Consider the following 21,594-nt stretch of genomic DNA (forward strand, 5'->3'; position numbering starts at 1 on the left):
ACCTGCACATGAAAGCAGGCAGTGCCTTTAGAGAGCAGAGAGCAGAGTGGCTATCTGCTCTGAACAGCAGCAGAGAGGCGTGCAGGCGGGGAGGGAGAGAGAGAGAGCGAGAGCTTGATGTGCTAAGTTGGCTCCCGGCCAACAAAAGGTCGAGAGACAGACGGAAGACATCTGAGCGCCGGGGCTCTCTGGTCGAGAGACGACTCGTCCCCGAGTAACCAACAATGGATATACACACACAGGGGAGACGGAAAAAATAAACCGACGCCTATGCTAACTGATTGGTACACTAACCCTTGAAAGAAAAATTTAGATTGATGCATCAGAAGGATCCAACACAATCTAGAGCAATAGTTAAACAAACGAACAGAGTTGAGAACTTCCCTTATTATTATAAAATGATACAAGGATCCAACTAGATCCGGACGTTTCGCGGCGAACCCTGTACCCCAGGGACGCCCGGGATTCCATACAACGCTCACCTGCAATCAGCCTTTTTTTAGGTTGTTAAGAGTTGCCACGGCAACACTTCCAGCATAGCGCAGCGGTGAAAGCTGAGCGTCTGTCTGCCGCACTGATTGCAAACCGTGTCGTTTTGCGGGATGGTATGGCAGGTCAGGTTTTTTTTTTTTTTACCTCCCCTTCTCCCTCTCCATCTCGAGCTACTATCTTTTACCACCTCTCTCCCTCTCTCATCCTGGACCACCACTAAACCACATACTGCTTTCACATATGACCTCCGTCTTTTCTCCGCATTTGTGGAGCAGGAGGTTCGACCGTGAGGGTCATTCACACTTGATGGGGGGGGGGGGGGGGGGGGGGGGGGGGCGGCGGGCTTGCAAGGGACGGCATATGACGTAGGGTCGCAAGAGGCGGGATCGGGTTTGTTTTGGTTTGACCGCAGACAGCACGCAGGCGAAACGGGCACCTCTCTCTCCTCCTGGACCACCACCACCACCACCACCACCGCCGGGCGCCTAAACCACAGTCGGGCGCCGGGTCCTCACCTCAAAGACGGAGACGTCGTCCTTCCTGTAGATCTCGTTGGCGGGCGGATGGAACCAGCTGCACTTCCTCATGTGCTGGTAGAGAATGCTGCGGCTCTTCATGTAGCGCAAGCAGAACTCACACAGGTACAGCTTAGGGAGCCTGGGTGGAGGAGGAGGAGGAGGAGGAGGAGGAGGAGGAGGAGGAGGAGGAGGAGGAGGAGGAGCAGGAGGAGCAGGAGGAGAGCAAGTGTTTTAAGATTAATCTCTAATGTAAATATTAGCCAGTAGACTTCGACTGCACGAACAGCAACGAGACGTTCCCCAGCTGAACACTTAAAAATGTGCTAAATGAGCTGCAAGCAGCAAGACACACTAGGTTAATATATTTAAAGCAGATATGCAAAGCAAGGGCCCTCGATTAGGAATGAGGAACTGAGCTGTTAAGGCACACAGTCCAGTCATTTAAAAAAAACAAAAACGAAATTAGCTCACACACAGTCCACCAGCCGGCTCTTGTGCTCCTGCCGTATGTTCCAACACAACGCAAACTCATGACATTTTCATTAATATTTAGAAAAAAAAAAGGGTAAAAAAACTAGGGTAGGGTGGGCTGGGCGCGTGCTGCAGACTCACCTGCTGTACTCTTGGGGGTAGGGAGACGAGTACCACGTCTGGATCTCGTACTTTCCGAACTCTATGACCGACGGGCAGCGCATCTGAGGGTCCGGCGGGCCCTTCACTCCCACTTTCTGCAGGAGGTCAACCGATGCGACTTCATTTACATCAGCGCAACACAAATAAGGCTCACCAGGGGAAAAAAACACCACGTTTAAAATAAACAAAATCTGACAATCTAAAGTAGAGATTAGAAACTAAACTTAGTTGATGACGCAGAGTATATCTTTATGTGGTGCGTAGGCCTGGGCGACAGGGCTGAAAGACATATCACGATATAACTTCATCATATTGATCGATATCTATATATCGATAACTATTGATCATTTTAATGACCATAAAAGACTAGGAATTACCATGCTGGATTTACACTTAGTATGACCTTCCACTCTTCTTCATTGATAAATACTCCAATGTCGATACAACAATGAAAAACACTTAAATATTGTAGATAAGTATGGAACTGTGTTTGTGTAACAAACCCAGCTCCTAGATTTGGTGGTCCAGTCTCTTATCAATATATATTGAACATGTTTTATATTGATATTGATCGGAAGTCTATCACGACACGGTAATTTATTGTTTTAATGCCCAGGCCTAGTGGTGCGGTATCTTTGAAGATTTTGTTCATCGTTTATGACGAATAAAGAACATAAGGATAAGGATTAGCGTGGGGTGGCCAGACAGATTACACACTGGGGATTAGATTACACACCAGTGCTTATTGAGGCTAATGAGCTGTGGAGCACGAGAGGAAAAACACCAACACTCAACAGCCAGCTGAGTTCAAAGTGCACTCCATGCTCACAGACTGAGGAGCGTGAACTACAACACACACACTCGCGCACACTCATGTACGATCACCAGTGGAATTCTGGCAGGGGCTGGCCTGGAGTACTGCTGCTGAGGGATCACATGCACTCACGCTGGCAGCCAATGAGCTTTGACTCCTAACCGTTAGCATGCGTAAGGCATTGCTGATGGCTATGAGTCACCTTTGTGCTCTGTGTGTGTCTCTCTGTGTGTGTGTGTCCCTCTGTGTGTGTGTGTGTGTGTGTGTGTCTCTGTGTGCGTGTGTGTGCGTGTGCCTGCCTGTGTGTGTGTGCGTGTATGCGTGTGCCTGCGTGTGTGTGCGTGCGTGTGTGTGCGTGCCTGCCTGTGTGCGTGTGCGCGTGTGCATGCGTGTGTACCTGCAGAGCCAGCTCCTGGATATGTCTGAACAGCTCAATGTCCTTCTCCGTCAGGTTCTCGTGGCCTGGCAGCTTCTCATCGTCGCTGAGGTCCTGATTGTCTGGAGGAGGACGGCACACAAACACACAGCGTGTAAAACACAGCCTGGACCGTCTCGGGCAGCGACAGGGCTAGAGAGAGGGCCTGGGGTAACGTGCTAAAGTAGGGGGTCTGTCTGGGCTAGGTGGCCTAGGGGTAGGGGGCTAGGACAGGGGCTTGAGAGTAGTGGTGCATGGGGAGGGGAGGGGGGGGGGGTCTAGAGAAAGTAGTTTAGAGCACCAAGAAAAGGTTGTTAAGGGTAGAGGCCTAGAGTAAGGGGGTTGCCAGGTTACCCCCTAGTGTAGGTCAGAGGCCTAGAGTAAGGGGGTTGCCAGGTTACCCCCTAGTGTAGGTCAGAGGCCTAGAGGAGGGGGTTGCCAGGTAGCCCCTCTAGTGTAGGTCAGAGGCCTAGAGTAATGGTGCCTTCTATTTGTCCACCCGACTCAATCTGCGAGTCGGATTTCCGAGTTACGAACCGGAAGTTGCAAATAGCACGCCCCCCGAGGTCGTAAAAATGACTCGTCAACTCGTCTGAACTCAGAGGACCCCGAGTTCAGTAACAAAGATGGCTACTCCGAGCATCACATGTAAAAACATTGTGGTTTTCTACTATTTTAAGCACTTGTGTTTTTGTTGTAACCAAATGAAGTCGTACACATAGCACTGTATACTGTAACCTATAGGCATGTCGTTACAGTCTTATTATGTGTTAAATACTGCCTATTTTGTAGCTTGTGCCGCTGAAATTGGCTAGAGACGCTCCATGTTGCCATGACAACAACGCCGATTCTTGAGCAGAAAGCAGAGCTCCGACTCATCTTGTTGTGTGCGTGGTGCCAAATAGAACGAAAAAACCCGGGGGTCACTCGTTTTACGAGACGGACGTGACGTCACACCCGAGCTGCAAGTCGCGATTACGAGACAAATAGAAGGCACCATAAGGGACATTGCCAGACGGACGGACAGACAGACAGACCCCTCACCCATCCGGTCGTCTCCGTCCTTGCGGTTGGCCTTCTTGCGGATGCGGCACTGCTGCGAGTAGTCCACGGCCTCCTGCCGCGCCTTTCGCCCCTCGGGCGACGGCGTAAAGAACTTTGTGAGCGCGTCGATCAGCCCCTTGGTCTTCTTGTTGAAGCGCAGGCTGCCGCCGCCACCGCCGCCGCCGCCGCCGCAGCCGCCGCCGCCGCCGTCCTCGTTGTCCTCGCGCAGGGAGAAGAGCAGCCGGTCGTCGCCCGGGTAGCCCTCGCACGACGAGCTGGACGACGACGACGACGACTCGGGCGAGGTCGAGCGCCGGCGCCGCCGGCCCCGCCCCACCAGCTTCTTGAACGGCCGCCCGGGCCTGAGGGGGGGGAGAGAGGGGGAGGAGGGGGAGGAGAGAGAGAGAGAGGAAGGAAGGGAGGGGGGGGTGAGTGAGTGAGGAAACCTGGAGAGATGTGGATGAGGGGGGGGCTGACCTGCCGGAGGGGGGGGGGGGGAGGCGACCGACAGTCGGAGTAGGGCTGAGGTGAGCCAAGGGTCATGCGCACTTACACGCATGGCCGCATGCACGCACGCACACGCACGCACACGCACACACACTTCATGGTATTACAACCAGGCACTGCAGGAAGCTGGCACTCTCACTGATAGAAGGCCGGAATACAACTAATTAAAATCGTATTTCTGGAGAATGGTAGCGTTTCGGAAAAAAAGACCAACACAACATAGGTTAATTAAACAATAACCCATTTCCGTTTAGCATATTCCTAGCCTCTGTTTTTAGCTCTGGCCGTGCGCTCGAGGTTGTTGGCTTGCTTCGTGTGTGTTCACACAGTTGGCAGGCAGAGGGCCCCCTTGCTGTGCTGCTCAACATGGGGGCCCCAAAACACCGAACAGCAGGGGGGCCATGTTACCCCATGTTACCCGTTTCCTACCTGTTTTTAGGTCGCCCCAGCGGCGCATTGTAGCGCCGTTTGATTTGTGCCGCCTTTTCGTGTAAGAGCTTCCGTCCCCCCTTGTTCCTGGGCTGGCAGATCTGACAGATCCACATGCCTGGTGTGAAGGGAGAGAGGGAGAGGGAGAGGGAGAGAGAGAGAGAGAGAGAGAGAGAGAGAGAGAGAGAGAGACGGAGAGAGAGAGAGAGACGGAGCGAAAGAGAGGGTGTGGGAGAGAGAGAGAGAGAAAGAGAGGGCATGGGATACAAGAGGTGGAGATTGAGGTAGAAAGAGTAAGAGAAAGCGCGAGATGGGACCGACAAACAGAGAGAGAGAGGATTAGACTGTCATCCCAGACAGCCGACAGGGTGGAGCCGCTGTCAACGGCGGGGTCACAGTTACAGACTAAACCGTGACGCGAGTGAAGAACGACTCTGATCGAATGTATGGATCCGTTGCTGCAGCTCCAGTCTAAACCTGAACCTCACAGCATTGCGGGACCACGGGTTGTGGAGATGCGCACGGAGAGAGCTGTGAACCAAACGGACAGTAGTGGTGGACCGGGTGGGTGGGCGGCGGCGGCGTACCTTTGGGCATCCTCGTGAGCGGGGGGTCACAGCACTCCATGTGGAAGCCGCGGTCGCACGAGTCACAAAACAACATGTTCTCCTGGGGGTGGGAGGGGTGCGGGGTTGGGATAGGGGTGAAGGGGGACACAAATTAAGTAAATGAGTCCATTAGCCACTAAAACTACTAATCCACTTTGCCATTAGCCCCGTAATCTGTTTAAGGTCATTGCCGTGTTTGTGTAGGAAGCAAAGTGGTCATTTTCTTTACCCACCGGGGTACAGAAAATGACGCTATAAAGATTTAACGACGCACAGTCGATTTCTCCTCATTTTGTTTTATTCCCAGAGTCAATGGCAGGGTTTACGAGCGGGCGTTACTCAAGAGCGCAGGTTTACGTTATCATTTCAGCGCTGATCACTGGAACCGGAGGTGATTAATACCATCCAAAGGACTCACAGATAAGAATCTATAATGACAAAACCACGGGGAACTTAGAGAAAACACATCCCCTTTCCTGCAGAACATGCATTGTGAAAATGCAATGCGACATTGTTACAATGCAATTTGGGGCTGGATGATCACGTAAACACTTGCATGGACCGCGCATGTTTTATGGGCACTCGCTGCCCTGGTGTCATGCCAACGCCCAGGCCTCTCTACTCACCGCGTTCTTGCCCTGGTCCTGGCAGTTGCTGCAGGTCTTGCACTCGATGCATTGCCACCAGAGAGCCTTGACCCTGACCGTGAGCTCCGGGGAGAACTTCAGACAGGACGGGTGGCCTGCAGCACAACAGCACACACACACACACAAGACGTCTCAATCTGATAGCGTCCCAACGCTGCCTTGAAAGGAAGCCCAGGATTTACTCTTTGACAACAACAACAATTCAAAGCCGGCGCGGCACACAGGGCATGTCCAGATAAGGACATAAACATAAAAAGCACATGTCTCCACGTGCAACAAGCCCCGGAGGGGGGTGATGAGGCGTCTCGGGACTAGCTCAGGTCCTGGTTTGGAATCTAAATTTAGGGCCCTGGGTCAACACAAGGGTGCTGGTGCCACGTCGTGCGGCGTGACGCGTCCGTAGACTCGGTTGCCGTGGACTCACCGCTGTTTCCGCAGTCGGCGCAGGAGATGAGCTCCTCTGGCTTCTTGTCGCGGTTCTGCTCCTTGGTGCCGAGGCAGAAGCTGCAGATGGGGATGGGCTCGGCGACGGGCTGAGAGGGACGAGAGAGAGGGACGAGAGAGAGAGAGAGAGAGAGAGAGAGAGAGAGAGAGAGAGAGAGAGAGAGAGAGAGAGAGAGAGAGAGAGAGAGAGAGAGAGAGAGAGAGAGAGAGAGAGAGAGAGAGAGAGAGAGAGAGAGAGAGAGAGAGAGAGAGAGAGAGAGAGAGAGAGAGCGAGAGAGCGTTCACATTAAAATGAGTCAACTTCATTGTACATGATGTACAAGGCCACAGGAGTACGGCCGGAAAGCGGTGCATTGTTCAGGGCATGATGGGTTTGTGCGCGGTGGCATCAAAGGTCCAGTTCAGACTGCGTGTTGTGTGCAGCGTTACGTACGGAGCAACCGGACCATAATGAACAGGACTCAGAGGACCAGACGTCGCGGGCACGCCTGGGGCTGTAGGTGCTTATGTTTGACTTGAAGCATGCCACTTGGATGCTCAAGCGCCTAGGGTGATGTAATCGTTTATCTTGATGTTCCTCTGTGTACAGACACACGCATGCACACCGACACCCACACCCACACCCACACACAGCGGCAATACTGACACTGTGCAACCCTGCGCTGTGGTGCGTGACCTGCAAGGTAAACATCTTACACAGATCACCATGGTTTCGTGCTGCTTCGTGCGTATACGGAAAGTTAATTTCTTTTTTTTTTTTTTCATTTCAAACCTTTATTATTTACACTCGTAATTGAGGCATTGAGGTTTCCCTCATTTTCAATGACGACGAGTTGTGTGCACGTGAAGGTGTGTGTATGTCTGTATATATATCTATGGGAAGGTCTTGTTGCTGGTCAGGGGTTTAAAAAAAAAAAAAAAACCTCTAACTAAAATACAATAAACAACAATTTCAAAACCTCATAAGACAGCATAATCCTTCGGCTCAGTTCGAAAAACGTTTGCCTTGGCTAAGAGGGTTATGGTAATGTTGCAGTGGTCAAAGGGTGGTTGTGGGGGGGCGGGGTCTGTGCACAGCTCTCCACACAGGCAGGTCCAGGCAGGGAGGAGACAGGGACAACCGCTTGATTTATAGGGTTCATTTCCCCCTCTTGAGTCACCTCCCATCCAGCCAGACGCACACACACACACACAGAGGACAACAGCAAGGTGGTGTGTGTGTGTGTGTGTGTGTGTGTGTGTGTGTGTGTGTGTGTGTGTGTGTGTGTGTGTGTGTGTGTGTGTGTGTGTGTGTGTGTAAATGAGGGGGTGAGACAGACAAACTGAAAGATGAAGCAGTGGAAAAGGAGGGCAGGGGTACAGCGATAAGCATTAGCAGAGCCTTATTTTACTGTGTTTCCTCCAGCTCAATTATGAGTCAATGTAAAACCTGGGACTACATTATATAAGTAATAGCTTGTGGCTATAATGTATTTCCCTGGTACACTGCATTATGCATAACACAATCACACAAGGTAGTCAAAGGTTAACCATCGACACCGCCACTTCAGGGAAGAGCTGCCTCTACATTTGATTGACCCTTCACACTTATTAGTTGGGATTTTGTTGCATTTAAATTCGGTAAAGCAAGCAAACAAAATCCATGTGAACACAGGACAGGATGTTGAACAGGTTGCTCGTCCATTGGACGACAAAAATCGGAGGGAAACTCACAATGCTTCCTTCATGCAGACAATTGTAACGAAGCAACAACGACTTTGTGCGGTCTTGGGGTTATTTAGTTTTTGCTTTGCTGCATCTACAAATTAAAAATAACTCCATTTCCACTATATGGTCACTGAATAATTTAATAACGGCTGTTTTGACCGCATCTAATTGCTTTATCTAATCATCCGGATATATTTCGATTCTGTGGCACCACAATTGACCACAATACATTTTATTTTGAGAAAAGTTCAAGTATAGCCAGCAGAATACGTTTATTATTTCCAGTTCATAGCAAAAGTGAAGATTCAACCCATAAGTGGGTTGTGGGACGATCACGTTCCCACCTCCACGCAAACCGAACCAGAGTTCACTTACAAGCGGACCGCGGCGCCCGTTTTAAAATCGGACCAGAGTGTGTGTGTTTGTTTGGTTTGGTTTTGAGTTCCGATGCATTTTCACACCACCCAAAACTCACCGCACTATGGGGAGAAACACTGCAGGGTTCAATTAAAAAACGGAATAAACAGTGCCGGTGTGAAAGCACCTTAAGTGAATCACCGGGTGTGCGTTTTCACACACAAAAATAAAAAAAAAAAAAAAACACAAAAGGGGACCTAAAGAGGAAGTCCCCACTAAGCACTGTGCCCCAGGTGACACTCATTCAGTTCATACAAAGCCACAGAAACAGAGGGCTGGTTTGAAAAGGGAGAATGAGAGACCCAATCAGAGACAACGCCTCAACAGCAGCGATATGTGGCGAGGCGGGAAAAGGAAAAGGAAAACGGCCGACAGAGGAAATGAAAAACGGGGGAAGAGAGAAAGAGGGAGAAACCGAAAGAGAGCGAGAGGGATCGGAAGAGGGAGAAGCGTGAGAGAGAAAAATGCAGCTTAGAAGCCGCCTGCGTGAGACCAACAACTCAATCACGCCTGACACTTAACTCCTTCTGCACCAGAGGTCATCCGCGCACGCCTTCTCTCGGTGATCGAGTGAGGGGCCGAGAGATAGAGAGCCGATCCCCCACACACACACACACACACACACACACACACACACACACACACACACACACACACACACACACACACACACACACACACACACACACACACACACACACACACACACACACACACACACAGCTAGGGAAACTAGTTTGTGGACTGCCACTGTAAATGAGACCCAGACAGAAAAGGAAAATACAAAAAAGAAAAGAAGAAAAAAATTTTTATTTCCTGTTCCCGCCAATGTGACAGGAATACAGAGAGAGACAAACCTCAAATTCCTTCCGAGAGCCCACGCCTCTATCTCTATGTGGCTCACACTCTCCTCATTCCTCATCCCTCTTCCTCTCCTCCACCCCCCCGCCGCCGCCATCCCTCCATCCCCCCATTCCTCCCGTCAGTCCCCCCCCCCCCCCCCTCACTGCTCACCCAAATCTCCCTAAGCCAATATTGGCTGTGAAGGACCTTCCAACAGCCAGTAATCCTCTGGCCGTGTCTGGAAACCAAAGTTTTTTTTTTTTGTGTGTGTGAAGCAAGTAATTGCGGCGTGTTTCTCTTTTTTAGGCCGAGTGTGTCAGCGTGTCGTCATTGCCTGCAGGAAAGTTTGTGGAGGGTGGGGGGCGGAGATGGGGGGGAATGAGCCAGAGACACAAGACAACGCTGTGTCAACAGCAAAGGGCTCGGGCCGACTTGACCTGCCACCTGGACTAATCCCGTGCCAGAACAACAAACCAACGCAGAACACGTTCAGCAGGTTAGAGGTCTGCCTTGTGACGAGAGACACAGCCAGGCCCCTCCAGGGCGCTGGCTGGCTGGTAGCAGTTTGGTTTCACTAACGAATACCAATGCCCAAACACAAAAACAATTCAGCCCCGGAGCGCGTCGGGGGCGACGGCCTACTTCCTGTTCGCGTCAGGGGCGGGGGGGGGGGGGGTGGGGGGGGGGGTAGATGGGGTAGACAATGGGGACTGGACCGGTTGTTGGAATTTTGGTTATTGTTGTTGTTGTTGTGACGCTTTGCCTTGGAGCATTTCTATGCACGTCTTAAAAATGCATCTTCCCAGTTCAGTCCCTTTATTCGGATCCTGGGCTTCGCTTCGTGATTGAAACAAAAGGCAAACAAAAAAACAAAAAAAAAAACGAGTTTTCGTTGCCTGTTCATAAACTTGGATATTCGTATGAATCCGTTAATAATGGTGTCTGTGACAGCCCATTAATAATGGCACGTGTTCACAAGTCGTTTGCCGTCTGACTCGAGTATTGATATAATAATAGTCATAAACAGAAGACACACAAATATTTGCTTTTCTGAAGCCGTAAGCCCCTAATATCTGCAGATATTTGCTCTAGATGAATAATGCTGTGTTGATGTTGCTACGTCTCGCTTGTTTGTGCTGCCCAGGCCCCATGCCATTTGTGTTCGTCTATGACGAGGAATAAACAGAACACTGTGGCCTTGTTTATTTATCTGTTTCAAGATCACTGTGGTACACGCAGCCCCCGGCCAACAGAGACACAGCAAGACAGAGAGAGAGAGAGAGAGAGAGAGAGAGAGAGAGAGCGGAGGAAAGGAGACCAGAGGAGGATATCGACAAAGTGTAAAAGGGCGGAGAGAGAAAGAGGGATGGGAGAAAAGCACTCCCGCTGCCCTTGTCTCGACTCTAGTCAAGGTTTTCATTAGCATGGGACTGATCTCCCATGACCCTTCCACACACACGATTTTTCAACAGATCAACAATGCGAAAATTGCATATCTAAACCCGGGCCTCACCACACGCACGTCGAACACATGCGCAAAACACACACGGAGGAGGAGGAAGTATGGATTTCTGTTGGCGGCAGGCTGCTGATGGCAAGCGAACGCGGCTCAACGGTCCCTGGCGGTGTCGTCCAACAGCTGGTGGTCCAATACCTCTGGCTACCGCGCCAAGACCCTCGCCGCATTCTCCCAGCACGCTAATGTAACGTTACAGCGCCTCACTCTCTTGGCAGGGCTGCTCAGAGGGGGCCAATTCCTCCGTTGAAAACAGACTAATTAAACACTGCTGACGGCTCGTTGCAGAGTGTGTCACCTGCAGAGCGGACGCCAACAGGAAACGCTGGAGGGCGACTGCCAATGGGCAACGCTTTGCAGTTCACGGCGTTTGTCCCAAAATTGACAATAAGATGTACGATACATCGCATCAAAGGCTGTAGAAATGAGGATCCACCCAAAACAACTGGCCAGAGAATATAAAAGATAATATACATCTTCTACAGACATCCTAACGTTCAAGCCATCAACACAGCCTCAAACCCTTACGGCTTAGTTATGGTTGGACGTCGACGCAACGCAAGCAGCGACCACGCAGTCGCTCTGTCAGCGAATGTCCAACAACCACAACCGAGCCTTTACTCCTAGCATTGTGCATCGTGGTAATCTCCACCCTTCCGTCCGTGAGGCATGTTCCCGAACGGAAGAGAAGCACACACATCAGCACAGAGGACGGCAGGGGAAAAGAGAGGGACGCATCTCAGGCATGTAATCGATGTCTGGAGGCATTCTGCCCGTCACCGTCCCCTCGGCAACTACACCTAATGTGTTCACCTTGAACAAACGCAAACGACGGGGATGTGTTAGTGTGTGTGTGTGTGACGGCGCCTTTGTGTGGAAGGATGGTGGATGGGGGGAGGAGGGGGAGGGGCATTACATAGTGGATAAATACACCCATTACAGTTCACGACGACCTGCGTGTGATCATGTAACAGCTCGATTACCTCTTCAGAGGACAGCAGCCATTAGCCAGCCTGCCGGCATCAGCCAGACTAGTTGGGAGAGATCAACAGCACATTTGGAGGGAAATTGCGACAACACACACACACACACACACACACACACACACACACACACACACACACACACACACACACACACACACACACACACACACACACACACACACACACACACACACACACACACACACACACACGTGTGATATTTTCACACGTCCCCTGGATGACACTAGGCCGGCGGGCCGCGGGGAACTCTGGTTCACCCCGCTCCAGCTGCTGGGGAGGGCAACCGCGGGGCAGAGAGAGAGATCGCTCTTCACCAATATGACGGGCTGTGGGACGTCTACCGCACACACACACACACACACACACACACACACACACACACACACACACACACACACACACACACACACACACACACACACACACACACACACACACACACACACACAAAAGAGGGGGGGGGCCGTGGCGCTTGTCCGCGTCCAAATGGCCATAGCCTCATATTGCTAACGGGTGCTCTGGGAGGAAACAAGGTTTGATATCCACGAGTCTGTGACCCCTTGGTGACTCCGCTCCTCCCCCCCCCCCCCCCCCCCCACCCCCTCATGGCCTGGCAATGACCCCCTCTCATTGGGGGTGGGGGGTGGGGGGGGGGGTCCATAGTGCTCCAGCTAAACCAAGGAGATGGGGAGTATACAAATATCCCCCAACAACACCACCAACCACCATCAACGCCGTGACCCTTCATCCCCCTCCGAAAAATCACAACGGCTGACGATGGCGAGCAAAGGACAGTCAGGGGAGCCAGGAGAGGGTACACACACACACACACACACACACACACACACACACACACACACACACACACACACACACACACACACACACACACACACACACACACACACACACACACACACACAAACCAGGACGTTCCTCGTGATTTGATCGGCTATTTGTCTGCGTTGAAGACTCGGGTGGTGTCATCAATATTTCATGTGTTACAGATGTTACACCCCGTCACCTCTTGACTCCTCCTGTCATCCTGAACAAAACAGAGACTGCAGCCAGGAACCGAAACATGCAAGCATCAATAGTATTGTTGTGCAGAGCCGACACCAATAACCGCAGTCTGCTCTGCGCCACTCCAGAATGGTACAATATAACTGCCAGATACAAGTTAACCTTAAACACAACACATAAAGTAGATATCATAATCCTTTATGGTTGATGCCGTCTGCTGATCTAGTCTCTGAAGGGTGATAACAACAACAACAACAACAACACGGAATGATAGCAGAGCGAGAGGGCGCAAGGGCACAACGCAAATAAAAACACTTCCTTCTTGCTCCGGCATCAACAAATGAAAAAAAAAAAAAAAAACGATAAAGCATTAACACCCCCCATCATAAACAAATATAATAAACAACTAGCGCCAACAGGGTGTGGTTCCTCGTCACCCTCGCACTACCAGAGGAGAGAGAGCTCTGTGGTCACTGGTGAGGGGGGGGTGGGGGGGGGGGGGTTGACCGACTGGGCCAGACTGGAACCATGTGACCCCTCTGGTCTCTGGGTTAATCCCGTGGAGTGTGTGTGTGTGTGTCTATCCTTACAAAGCGGTCGCCATGGCCACACACAAACACCTGTCTAAAAAGGCGTCCGAATGCAAACCACACCGCAGCATATGCGGGCATAGGGCAGTACGAGAGGTATATATATTTCGGGGACGAGAGAAAAAATGCCTATCAATAGATATTTCCCTCCGTCGTTCGTATCGTTATTTAACTTAACGCCAGTATTTTTTTTTTACGTCATTCTGATCCTGCTTCACGCTCGCTACACGTGCGCGACAAATACAGAAACAAACATGCAAGGAAACGGAGCGAAAGTCTGGGGCAGAACAAGAGTCAAAAGATGTGATCTTTTTGAAAGAAAAGCAAAACTGTTGGAGATTAGAGACTTGAAACAGTGTTTCTAACTAGGTTTTTAGATTGTCAATATATACGTTATTTTTTGTTCCTCATTCTGTGACAGTCCTGCTCTACGTCACTTCCAAATAAGACAAAAAGAGAAAGTGCCTTATTTATTTATTTCTATTCAGTTGAAAGGGTTATTAAAAAGTAGTCATGAGGGATGTGGTGATTCCGGGTAGACACATGTCATAGTGTTTACAGAAAACGTACTATAATCGCGATTTAAATCTGACATAAAACTGATGGAAGATTTTGTCCATATCGCACAGCCCTATGTGGGCATGGTGGTTGATCATGTGACTTTGTTTATCTGAGTACAACCCCGTCTCACTAGTCAAAGTCCACAGCTACAAGTGACTCAATCCAATAGTGGGCGGACAACGTAGGTGTCACGCTTTGTAGTAACCCAGGTAGGATTCCCATCATGTGCCGTCCTGTCCCACATGTCATTGCCGCTCTCTATCAACACACTTTCCTCACCGCCCTGTCCGTCAAGGCACAGAAGTATCTGGCTGTCCAAATACATTTGTTATAGTTTGAAAAGGCTGCTGTTTGACGCAGCCACTCGCCTGACCATCAATAGATCCAGACAGTGGAGGCTTCCTGGGCCTTCATGGGCCAGAACCACTGAGCCCTGAGGGTGGGGGGGAAAACTCTGAGCCAAGACTTTTGGCGAGGCCATACAGAGGAATAGCCCCCGTGGCACTGGAAACAGAAAAGGTTTACAATCAATCAAATGAATCAAAAAATGTAATCACCAATCCAAATGAAAACACACAGCAGGCTGTCACAGAAGTGGGGTAGGCCGAGATTCCTGAGGCCTTGTCACTAGGCATGGCAAGAAGAGGCCATCAAGCTATCCTCGTATCAAGTTATGGGTAACATGCATCCTTTGTTTCGTAAGACAAAACAATTCTACTTTCTCTATAATCAAAAGACACAGTTTGGTAACGCATGACATGCTGCATCGAGTGTGATTGTGTTCAACAACCACCGTATCCACAATGTGTGCGTTTGTATCTGCCTGTGCCTGTGTGTGTGTGCATGTGACACCCAGGCAGGGAGGAATACATTGATTCACAAAAAACAAGTTGGAAAAAAAATAAGCGGGAACATCCAACGCTCAATGTTTCACCTCTGGATTCACCCTGGTTTGCACTGGCCAGACACCCAACACGGATCTCTTTGTTCCAATGACAAAGGCTAGCAGGACGCTGTGCGTGTGGCGTATCGCACTGCACTGCAGTACATCCAAACTGTGTTTGTGGTTCACCTCTCATCCCTGCAAACTAACTAAGTAACCGTTTTTTGTTTTTTTTTGTAGTAACTGACGTCAAGTAAGTTTCAACAATGGCGCACACGAGCAGTGGCTGACCACTGGTCACCTTTTTGTTGAGAATTGTAGACTGTGTGTGTGGGCCTGGATATGCAGGGGATGCAGGTCTGAATGTATTGACACAAGCAAATGTATTCCTTTTTTTATTGGAAAACAACCCTAGAGTGTCGTTTTCACTCTGGTTTGCATACATCTTTGTGTGACTGCGACTCGTTATGTTTACGCACGTTGGCACAGGGGCCAGTGTGTACGCTATGTGTGTGTGTACGGTATATTTACACCCACTACTGCATCCCTGCACACAAGGAGCGACAGTCGATTTGCATCTTCCTCAGTAAAACGTTATTGTGTGCGGATGCATGTGTGTGCGGATGTGCATGTGTGTGTGTGTGTGTCCCTGCCCCTTTGAGCAGGGGAGGTTAGCGGCTGGCTGCTCTATGATCAGGTTACACAAGTGGGTGTGTACCACCGCTCCACTGTCGCCTGCATGTCTGAATCTCCTTCTTCCACTCCTTTGCTCTGCATCATCCCGCAGCACCACCACCACCACCGCCACACACACACACACTAACACAAACACACGCCTGTAGCTCCACCTCTTTTTTCTTTCACTGTCTGGTTGGAGTGCAGGGAGGCACAGAACATGCGTCATCCGGACCTCTTGCTATGGTACCACAATACACCACACTTCACTCCCTCTGTCTCTTCCTTCCTTCCTTCCTTCCTTCCGTCCACATCTCCTCGTTTCTCCTGTCCCCCTCATCGCTCACCGCCCACCTCTCTCTCTCTCTCCGTCTCATACCTCCTGACAAACTTCTGACGAGGAGCAGCCGGTTCAGAATCCCAGCAGGGGGTGTCTCGGAAACCATGCGACTTCTCCCGCTCCATCTTTCACCCTCTTTCACCCCCGGCCCCGCATCAACCCCGGTCACAGTCTCTTCGACCTCTTCCTTCACAGACACTACGCTACTTTGGTACAAAGCTGAGCAGCCGTCTCCTGCCCAGACGAAGAGACTTGTCTCACTCGCTGCACACTGGGACCACAACACACCGTCACACACACACACACACACACACACACACACACACACACACACACACACACACACACACACACACACACACACACACACACACACACACACACACACACACACACACACACACCTGGAAGTCTCTTGCATACCCCAACATCTAACAAGAGAAATCCAACGCGAGCAGAGTTCCACGGTCTGAGCTAAACTTAACATGCCCTTCACACCAAGTGTTGAGGACGGAGCAATATCCCGGAGCAGGGCACTAGACAAGTGATGGTGAAAACTGAAAGACGGTTTAATAAGCAGGGGGTCAAAGCGTGGGCTGGAGATACATTATCACATCTCACTCAGCTCTGTACGTCTCGGGAGTTGAGCTAGCGGTGGAGCAGAGCATCAGGAGTAAGTCTTAGTGATAAACGTCTGGAACTGCCAAAGTTATGGATTCCCAACGAGTAGCCCAGAGGCTTGAAGCATGCTGTATGCACTGCAGGACATGTCTCTAGATGTAAATGGAGGTGTGAGGGCAGATGAAGGACATGGGATTTTCAAGCGTATCTTTTTTGTAAAAAATATATATATGTATATAAACATATGTATATGTATACCGATAGCACTTTAGACTTTAGCTGCTCTTGTCTAAATCAACAAATTCCAGAACATAACCAAAAACTTTCTGAAAAGATAGTAAGGCAAGGCAAGAGTGACACCTCCAACCAAAACACACACTTTCTAAAACCAAATCCATCCAGATATAAAAAGGGCATGGGATACCTGTGTGGGCCAGCACTACAACCAACTACGGGGCATGTGGAAATGTAGTAAATATTGTTCCGTGTTGCTTGACCGCGAGAACGACATTCACACGCCTCACTGCCAAGCAGTGAGGCGTGTCAATTGTGAAAATGAACACGTTGACAATAGGTTTATACGGTCGCTTTTGCTGAGACCGCTACCGACAGATGCGTTGATTGCAATAAGCGAATCGGGCGACTTTGCCCGAAGAGTGTGCCAGGGATGCACTGGTGTGACGCATCAGTTGCGAGTGGCGAGTGCGTCGGGGGGGGGGACGTTACCTTGTCCTTCTCGTGGGGCAGCAGCCGCACGGGGGGCAGCGAGTCGATGGACACCGTGCCGGTCCCGTCCTCGTGCAGGCCGCTCGGTCCGCAGGTCGTCCCGCTCCGGCTGACCAGGCGAAACAGCGGTCCCTCCTTCTTGACGCGGCCGTGTGCCACGGCCCGCTTCAGGGCCACCCTCAGCTGCTGGTGGAAGAGGCCCGGCCCGATGGAGCCGCTGCCCGACAGGTAGGCCGCCACGTCCGCCTGGCACTTCAGGAAACGCTCCACACTCTTGTGGGTGGAGCCGCCGGCCTCGTGGAGCCCGTCCAGGGCCCGCTTGATCAGCTTGTTCCAGTCCAGCCCCGGCTTCTTGTGGGAGTGCGAGTGAGAGTGTGAATGGGAGTGGGAGGAGCTACCTCCGCCACCGCCACCTCCACCACCACCACCTCCACTACTACTACTGTTCCCGCCACCTCCCCCGCCCCCGCCGCCACCGCCGCCAGACCCACTGCGGGGCTTGGGCAGGGCCAGGCGCCCGGGGTTCTCGGGGTCCTTGTAGGAGTTGAGTCCCTTGTTGGAGATCTTGAGGATGGTGCCGTCCTTGACGCTGAGCTCCAACTGCTCCAGCACCGTCTTGCGGTCGAGCCCGTGCAACATGGACACGGCATTGCAGATGCGCTCCTCCGACGGCCGCTGCTTCTGCTTCTTCACCTTCTTGATGGCCTCCAGGATCCATGTGGTGTACGTGGGGTTGGCTAACTTCACCATGGCTGCAGTCGGGGGGGGGGTGGCCGCAGAGGCCCCCTTTGAGGCCTGACTGCGATGTCCACAAACAAGAAAAATATGTATTCAAAAAATTATTTGTAAAAAAAGGGAAGAGGGAAGGGGTAGGGGGGGGAAGGGGGAGGGGGGGAGGGAGGGGGGGGGGCTGTAGGCCCAGGAAGAACCTGGTGGCCTGCACCCTTTTGGCGCTACGGCTGCCTCCCTTTCCTCCTCGCACTGCTCCTCCTCTCCGTCAGACTAGCCCTTGTCCTGGGGCCGCGTGGAGTACGCCTCGGAGTCCAAGTGTGAGTAGCACGGTAGGGACCAGCTCACCATAGCATAAGCTTCCGAGATCCAACCCCCACCTAAACGGTTACAAGCCACGGTCCAGCCACCGGCCTGGCTGAGAACGGGGCGGGTGGGGGGGTGGGTGTCAGGGATGGAGCGTCAGCTATGCTCGACAATGATGCGTTTCTGCATCCACCGGTGACAAAACGCGTCCAAAAAAAAAAATCAAAATAAAATGGCCTTTCCTCCCAAAGGGAGGGGGTACAATGACCAGAGTCTCTCTCAGGAAAAAAAAAATCACCCTTTAGTTTCAGGTTATTTCTCTCCAATGGTAGAGGTCCAGAAAATGGAAGAGAGAAAAAAAAAAAAGCAATATTCGTTTCTGTGGAATTGATAAGACGAGGATGGTCGTTTGGGTTCCCTTGTCTTCTCGTATTCTGCGGGGCAGGGCTTCTCGGGTCGGGGACCAAGCATAGATCTCACCCCAGGGAGCAGCCCGCGCTGATCACCTTCATGCCCATCGCACTTTAGTAGCCGACACACACTGCAAAGACAGAGAAACACACAGAAAGGTCAGCACACCGCCACTCTGAAGGCTGAAAAGTCTAACACAATCAAGTATGTGTACTTCTACAACAATCATATTATTTACTTTCTTTCCACATAGAGTGAGGGTCCAATTTAACAAAAAAAAAGGGTGATCACTTCCAGCTATGCATTATTTGATGCTGAATTGTGCACCACACTTAAGGCATAAACACAGGACACAATCCAACAGGCTTCTGTGGACACTTAAGTGTGACCTCTTGATATTTAGACCAATAGATACAGCAATCCGGACAGTGCACTGACTTACTGAGATTCTGGCTATCTGTGGTCAACAAAGGCAGAAAAGTGCATGTCCAATGTAAGCAATAATATCCGTTTTGCTATCTAACCTATCTAGACCTAGGCTAACAGGTGACAGGTGGGACCATAACAGAATCTAGTCTCACACTTATGTGTTCTCTCAAATCACTCTTCAAACTATGAACATACATCTAGGACCTGATAAAAGCCGTTTATGGATCACATTTCATGACTTTAGAGCCTCGTTTACAGCAGACATCGAAACGAAAGCGCAAGCTAACACAACACAAACGCGATGCAGTCAAAACACAGGCTGTTAGCAAACATTAGCTCCAATGCTACCGATATTCAGAAACACAGTACCAGCGGGCGAATCGATCGCAACCATTGCCCGGTTACCACCACCAGCACCTGTTCACACTCCGCACGTACAGAACTACATCCCGACATCAGATCCGACACCAGAGATCTTCCCGCGAACTGCTGCTGCTGTTATTTAGCAAGAAGCTGCTGGTGGTGGTGTTGTGTCACCACCACCACCACCAGCAGCAGCAGCCCGCTAGCCCCGTACAAGCTAACCCCCCCCCCCGGTTCTCCCGGAATGGTTGTGTTGTGTTGTTACTACAGCGCGCCGGCTCAAAACATAAACACCGTGAGAGAAACGCACGCCACGCCACGCCAGAGGTTCGGTTCGCCTTCACCACCAGCGCCAAAATATATATTTCACGGCGGGCGGGCGGACGGACGCCCCCCCTTCCACACCACCACCTCCTCGTTTCAAACAATAACAGCCCCCGCGTCCGGAACAAACGGTTAATCGCGTTTTCTTTTTGTTTAATTATATATACCTCCACTATCCAAGATCGCGGCCTTCCACAAATAAGACACAATGCGAGTTACACACACACACACACACACACACACACACCGCCGTATTGGCATAACTGGCAAGTGGCAACAAAAAAAAAGAAAAAGAAAATAGCTTTGATGCAAAATGTCCCAGCGTAGCAGCAGCAGCAGCAGCAACACGCGAAGCAGCAGCACGCACGCTCCGCTCCGCTCTGTGTCTGTAGGGGCCTCGTAGTTCTGCTTCGCGTGCGTGCGTGCGGGCGGGCGAGTCGCCCATCGCCCGCGAGACGCGCGTCCCCCCCCCCTACAACACAACACAGCCTAGTCGTCCCCCCACCTCGCGACTTCCTTCCTCCATCCGCCGCCCTCCCACGTACAGCCTGCGGTGCGGTGAGAGAGAGAGACAAGGCCTCCGCTGGAACGAAGTAGGCCTCGGCTGCTCTGCTCTGCTCCCCCCCCTCTCTCTCCTCTCTCCACCACCTCCACCACCCAGCTACCACCCCCCCCCATTGCCTCCCGCCCGCCCGCCCGCCTCACGAGCCATCTCTCCTCCGTACCCCCCCCTTCCCCCCCGCCGCCCCCCCTTCTACCTCTCGCGGTTCCCAGAAACCCCGACGAACTGGGTTCCAGTTCGGGTTTCGTCGGGAGGAGACGCTCCGGCGGCGCCGGGGATGTCCCCGCTTCTTCCCACATTCGACTCACCGGAATTTCGTGTCGAGTTGCCGCGGCGAACGTGCCAGGAATCCTTCGAATCGGAGACAACAACAAGACTAAAAATGCAGCCAGAGAGCAGAGGCTCCAAAGCTGACGCCATCTTTGAGTGAAACAGGAGCTCCGCTAGTGGGGGAGGGGGGAGAAAAAAAAAAAACTGAGCCGTCAGGGCAAGGGACCGTCTGCATAGTTCTGCCTCTGTTCCGCCTGCAAAACGCGGGCGGAGAATTTTTTTTTTTTTTTTTTCTCCTGCAAAGGGAAGATGGGCGGGCAGCAGCGGAGTTGTTGCTATGATGGTGGATATCGGTTGCACACATGAAATGGAAGAAAGGGACAGATGGTGTGGAGCAAGGGGGGGGGGGGGGAGAAAAAAAGGGTTTAGGTGTTTACGCTCCACCGCTGTGCGCGCGCGCGCGCATACATAGGGAGATTCAAGGGAACGTCTCAATTTACTTCCTACGGCAAGCGTCTACAGGGGGGAAATCAAAGCAAGTGAGTGTGGTTTAACGATGGAGGGTATTTAAAGATCAAAGTGAGACACCCTCCTCACTGCCGACAGAGATCTGCAGTCTATTGTAGCAGCTGTGTTTGCACCGGAAAGCAAAGCACACAGACACAGATTAAACTGTTACAAAGGGGGCTATCTTGAGTTACACAGCTTATTATGAAGCACTGGGATATGTTTGTAGCGTA

The 21,594-nt window shown here is 51.4% G+C and overlaps 1 protein-coding gene across 2 annotated transcripts in view; it reads right to left on the bottom strand.

Moving 5' to 3' along the window:
- Positions 1 to 20,999, bottom strand: part of kat6a (K(lysine) acetyltransferase 6A) — a 34,572-nt gene extending 13,573 nt beyond the window's left edge. For both annotated transcript variants that reach the window (XM_084468099.1, XM_084468098.1), the window contains exons 1-10: positions 20,893 to 20,999; positions 17,461 to 19,036; positions 6,532 to 6,640; positions 6,087 to 6,202; positions 5,440 to 5,521; positions 4,853 to 4,970; positions 3,917 to 4,278; positions 2,855 to 2,955; positions 1,623 to 1,738; positions 1,008 to 1,149 (exon numbers count right to left, since the gene is read on the bottom strand). In XM_084468099.1, the coding sequence (XP_084324225.1) occupies positions 1,008 to 1,149; positions 1,623 to 1,738; positions 2,855 to 2,955; positions 3,917 to 4,278; positions 4,853 to 4,970; positions 5,440 to 5,521; positions 6,087 to 6,202; positions 6,532 to 6,640; positions 17,461 to 18,210 (1,896 nt within the window). In that variant the 5' untranslated portion in view covers positions 18,211 to 19,036; positions 20,893 to 20,999. The remainder of the gene's footprint in view (positions 1 to 1,007; positions 1,150 to 1,622; positions 1,739 to 2,854; positions 2,956 to 3,916; positions 4,279 to 4,852; positions 4,971 to 5,439; positions 5,522 to 6,086; positions 6,203 to 6,531; positions 6,641 to 17,460; positions 19,037 to 20,892) is intronic.
- Positions 21,000 to 21,594: the final 595 nt, after the last annotated feature.

The sequence above is a fragment of the Micromesistius poutassou genome, assembly GCF_964030765.1.
Source record: "Micromesistius poutassou genome assembly, chromosome: 5".
In the NCBI taxonomy this organism is placed as follows: Eukaryota; Metazoa; Chordata; class Actinopteri; order Gadiformes; family Gadidae; genus Micromesistius; species Micromesistius poutassou.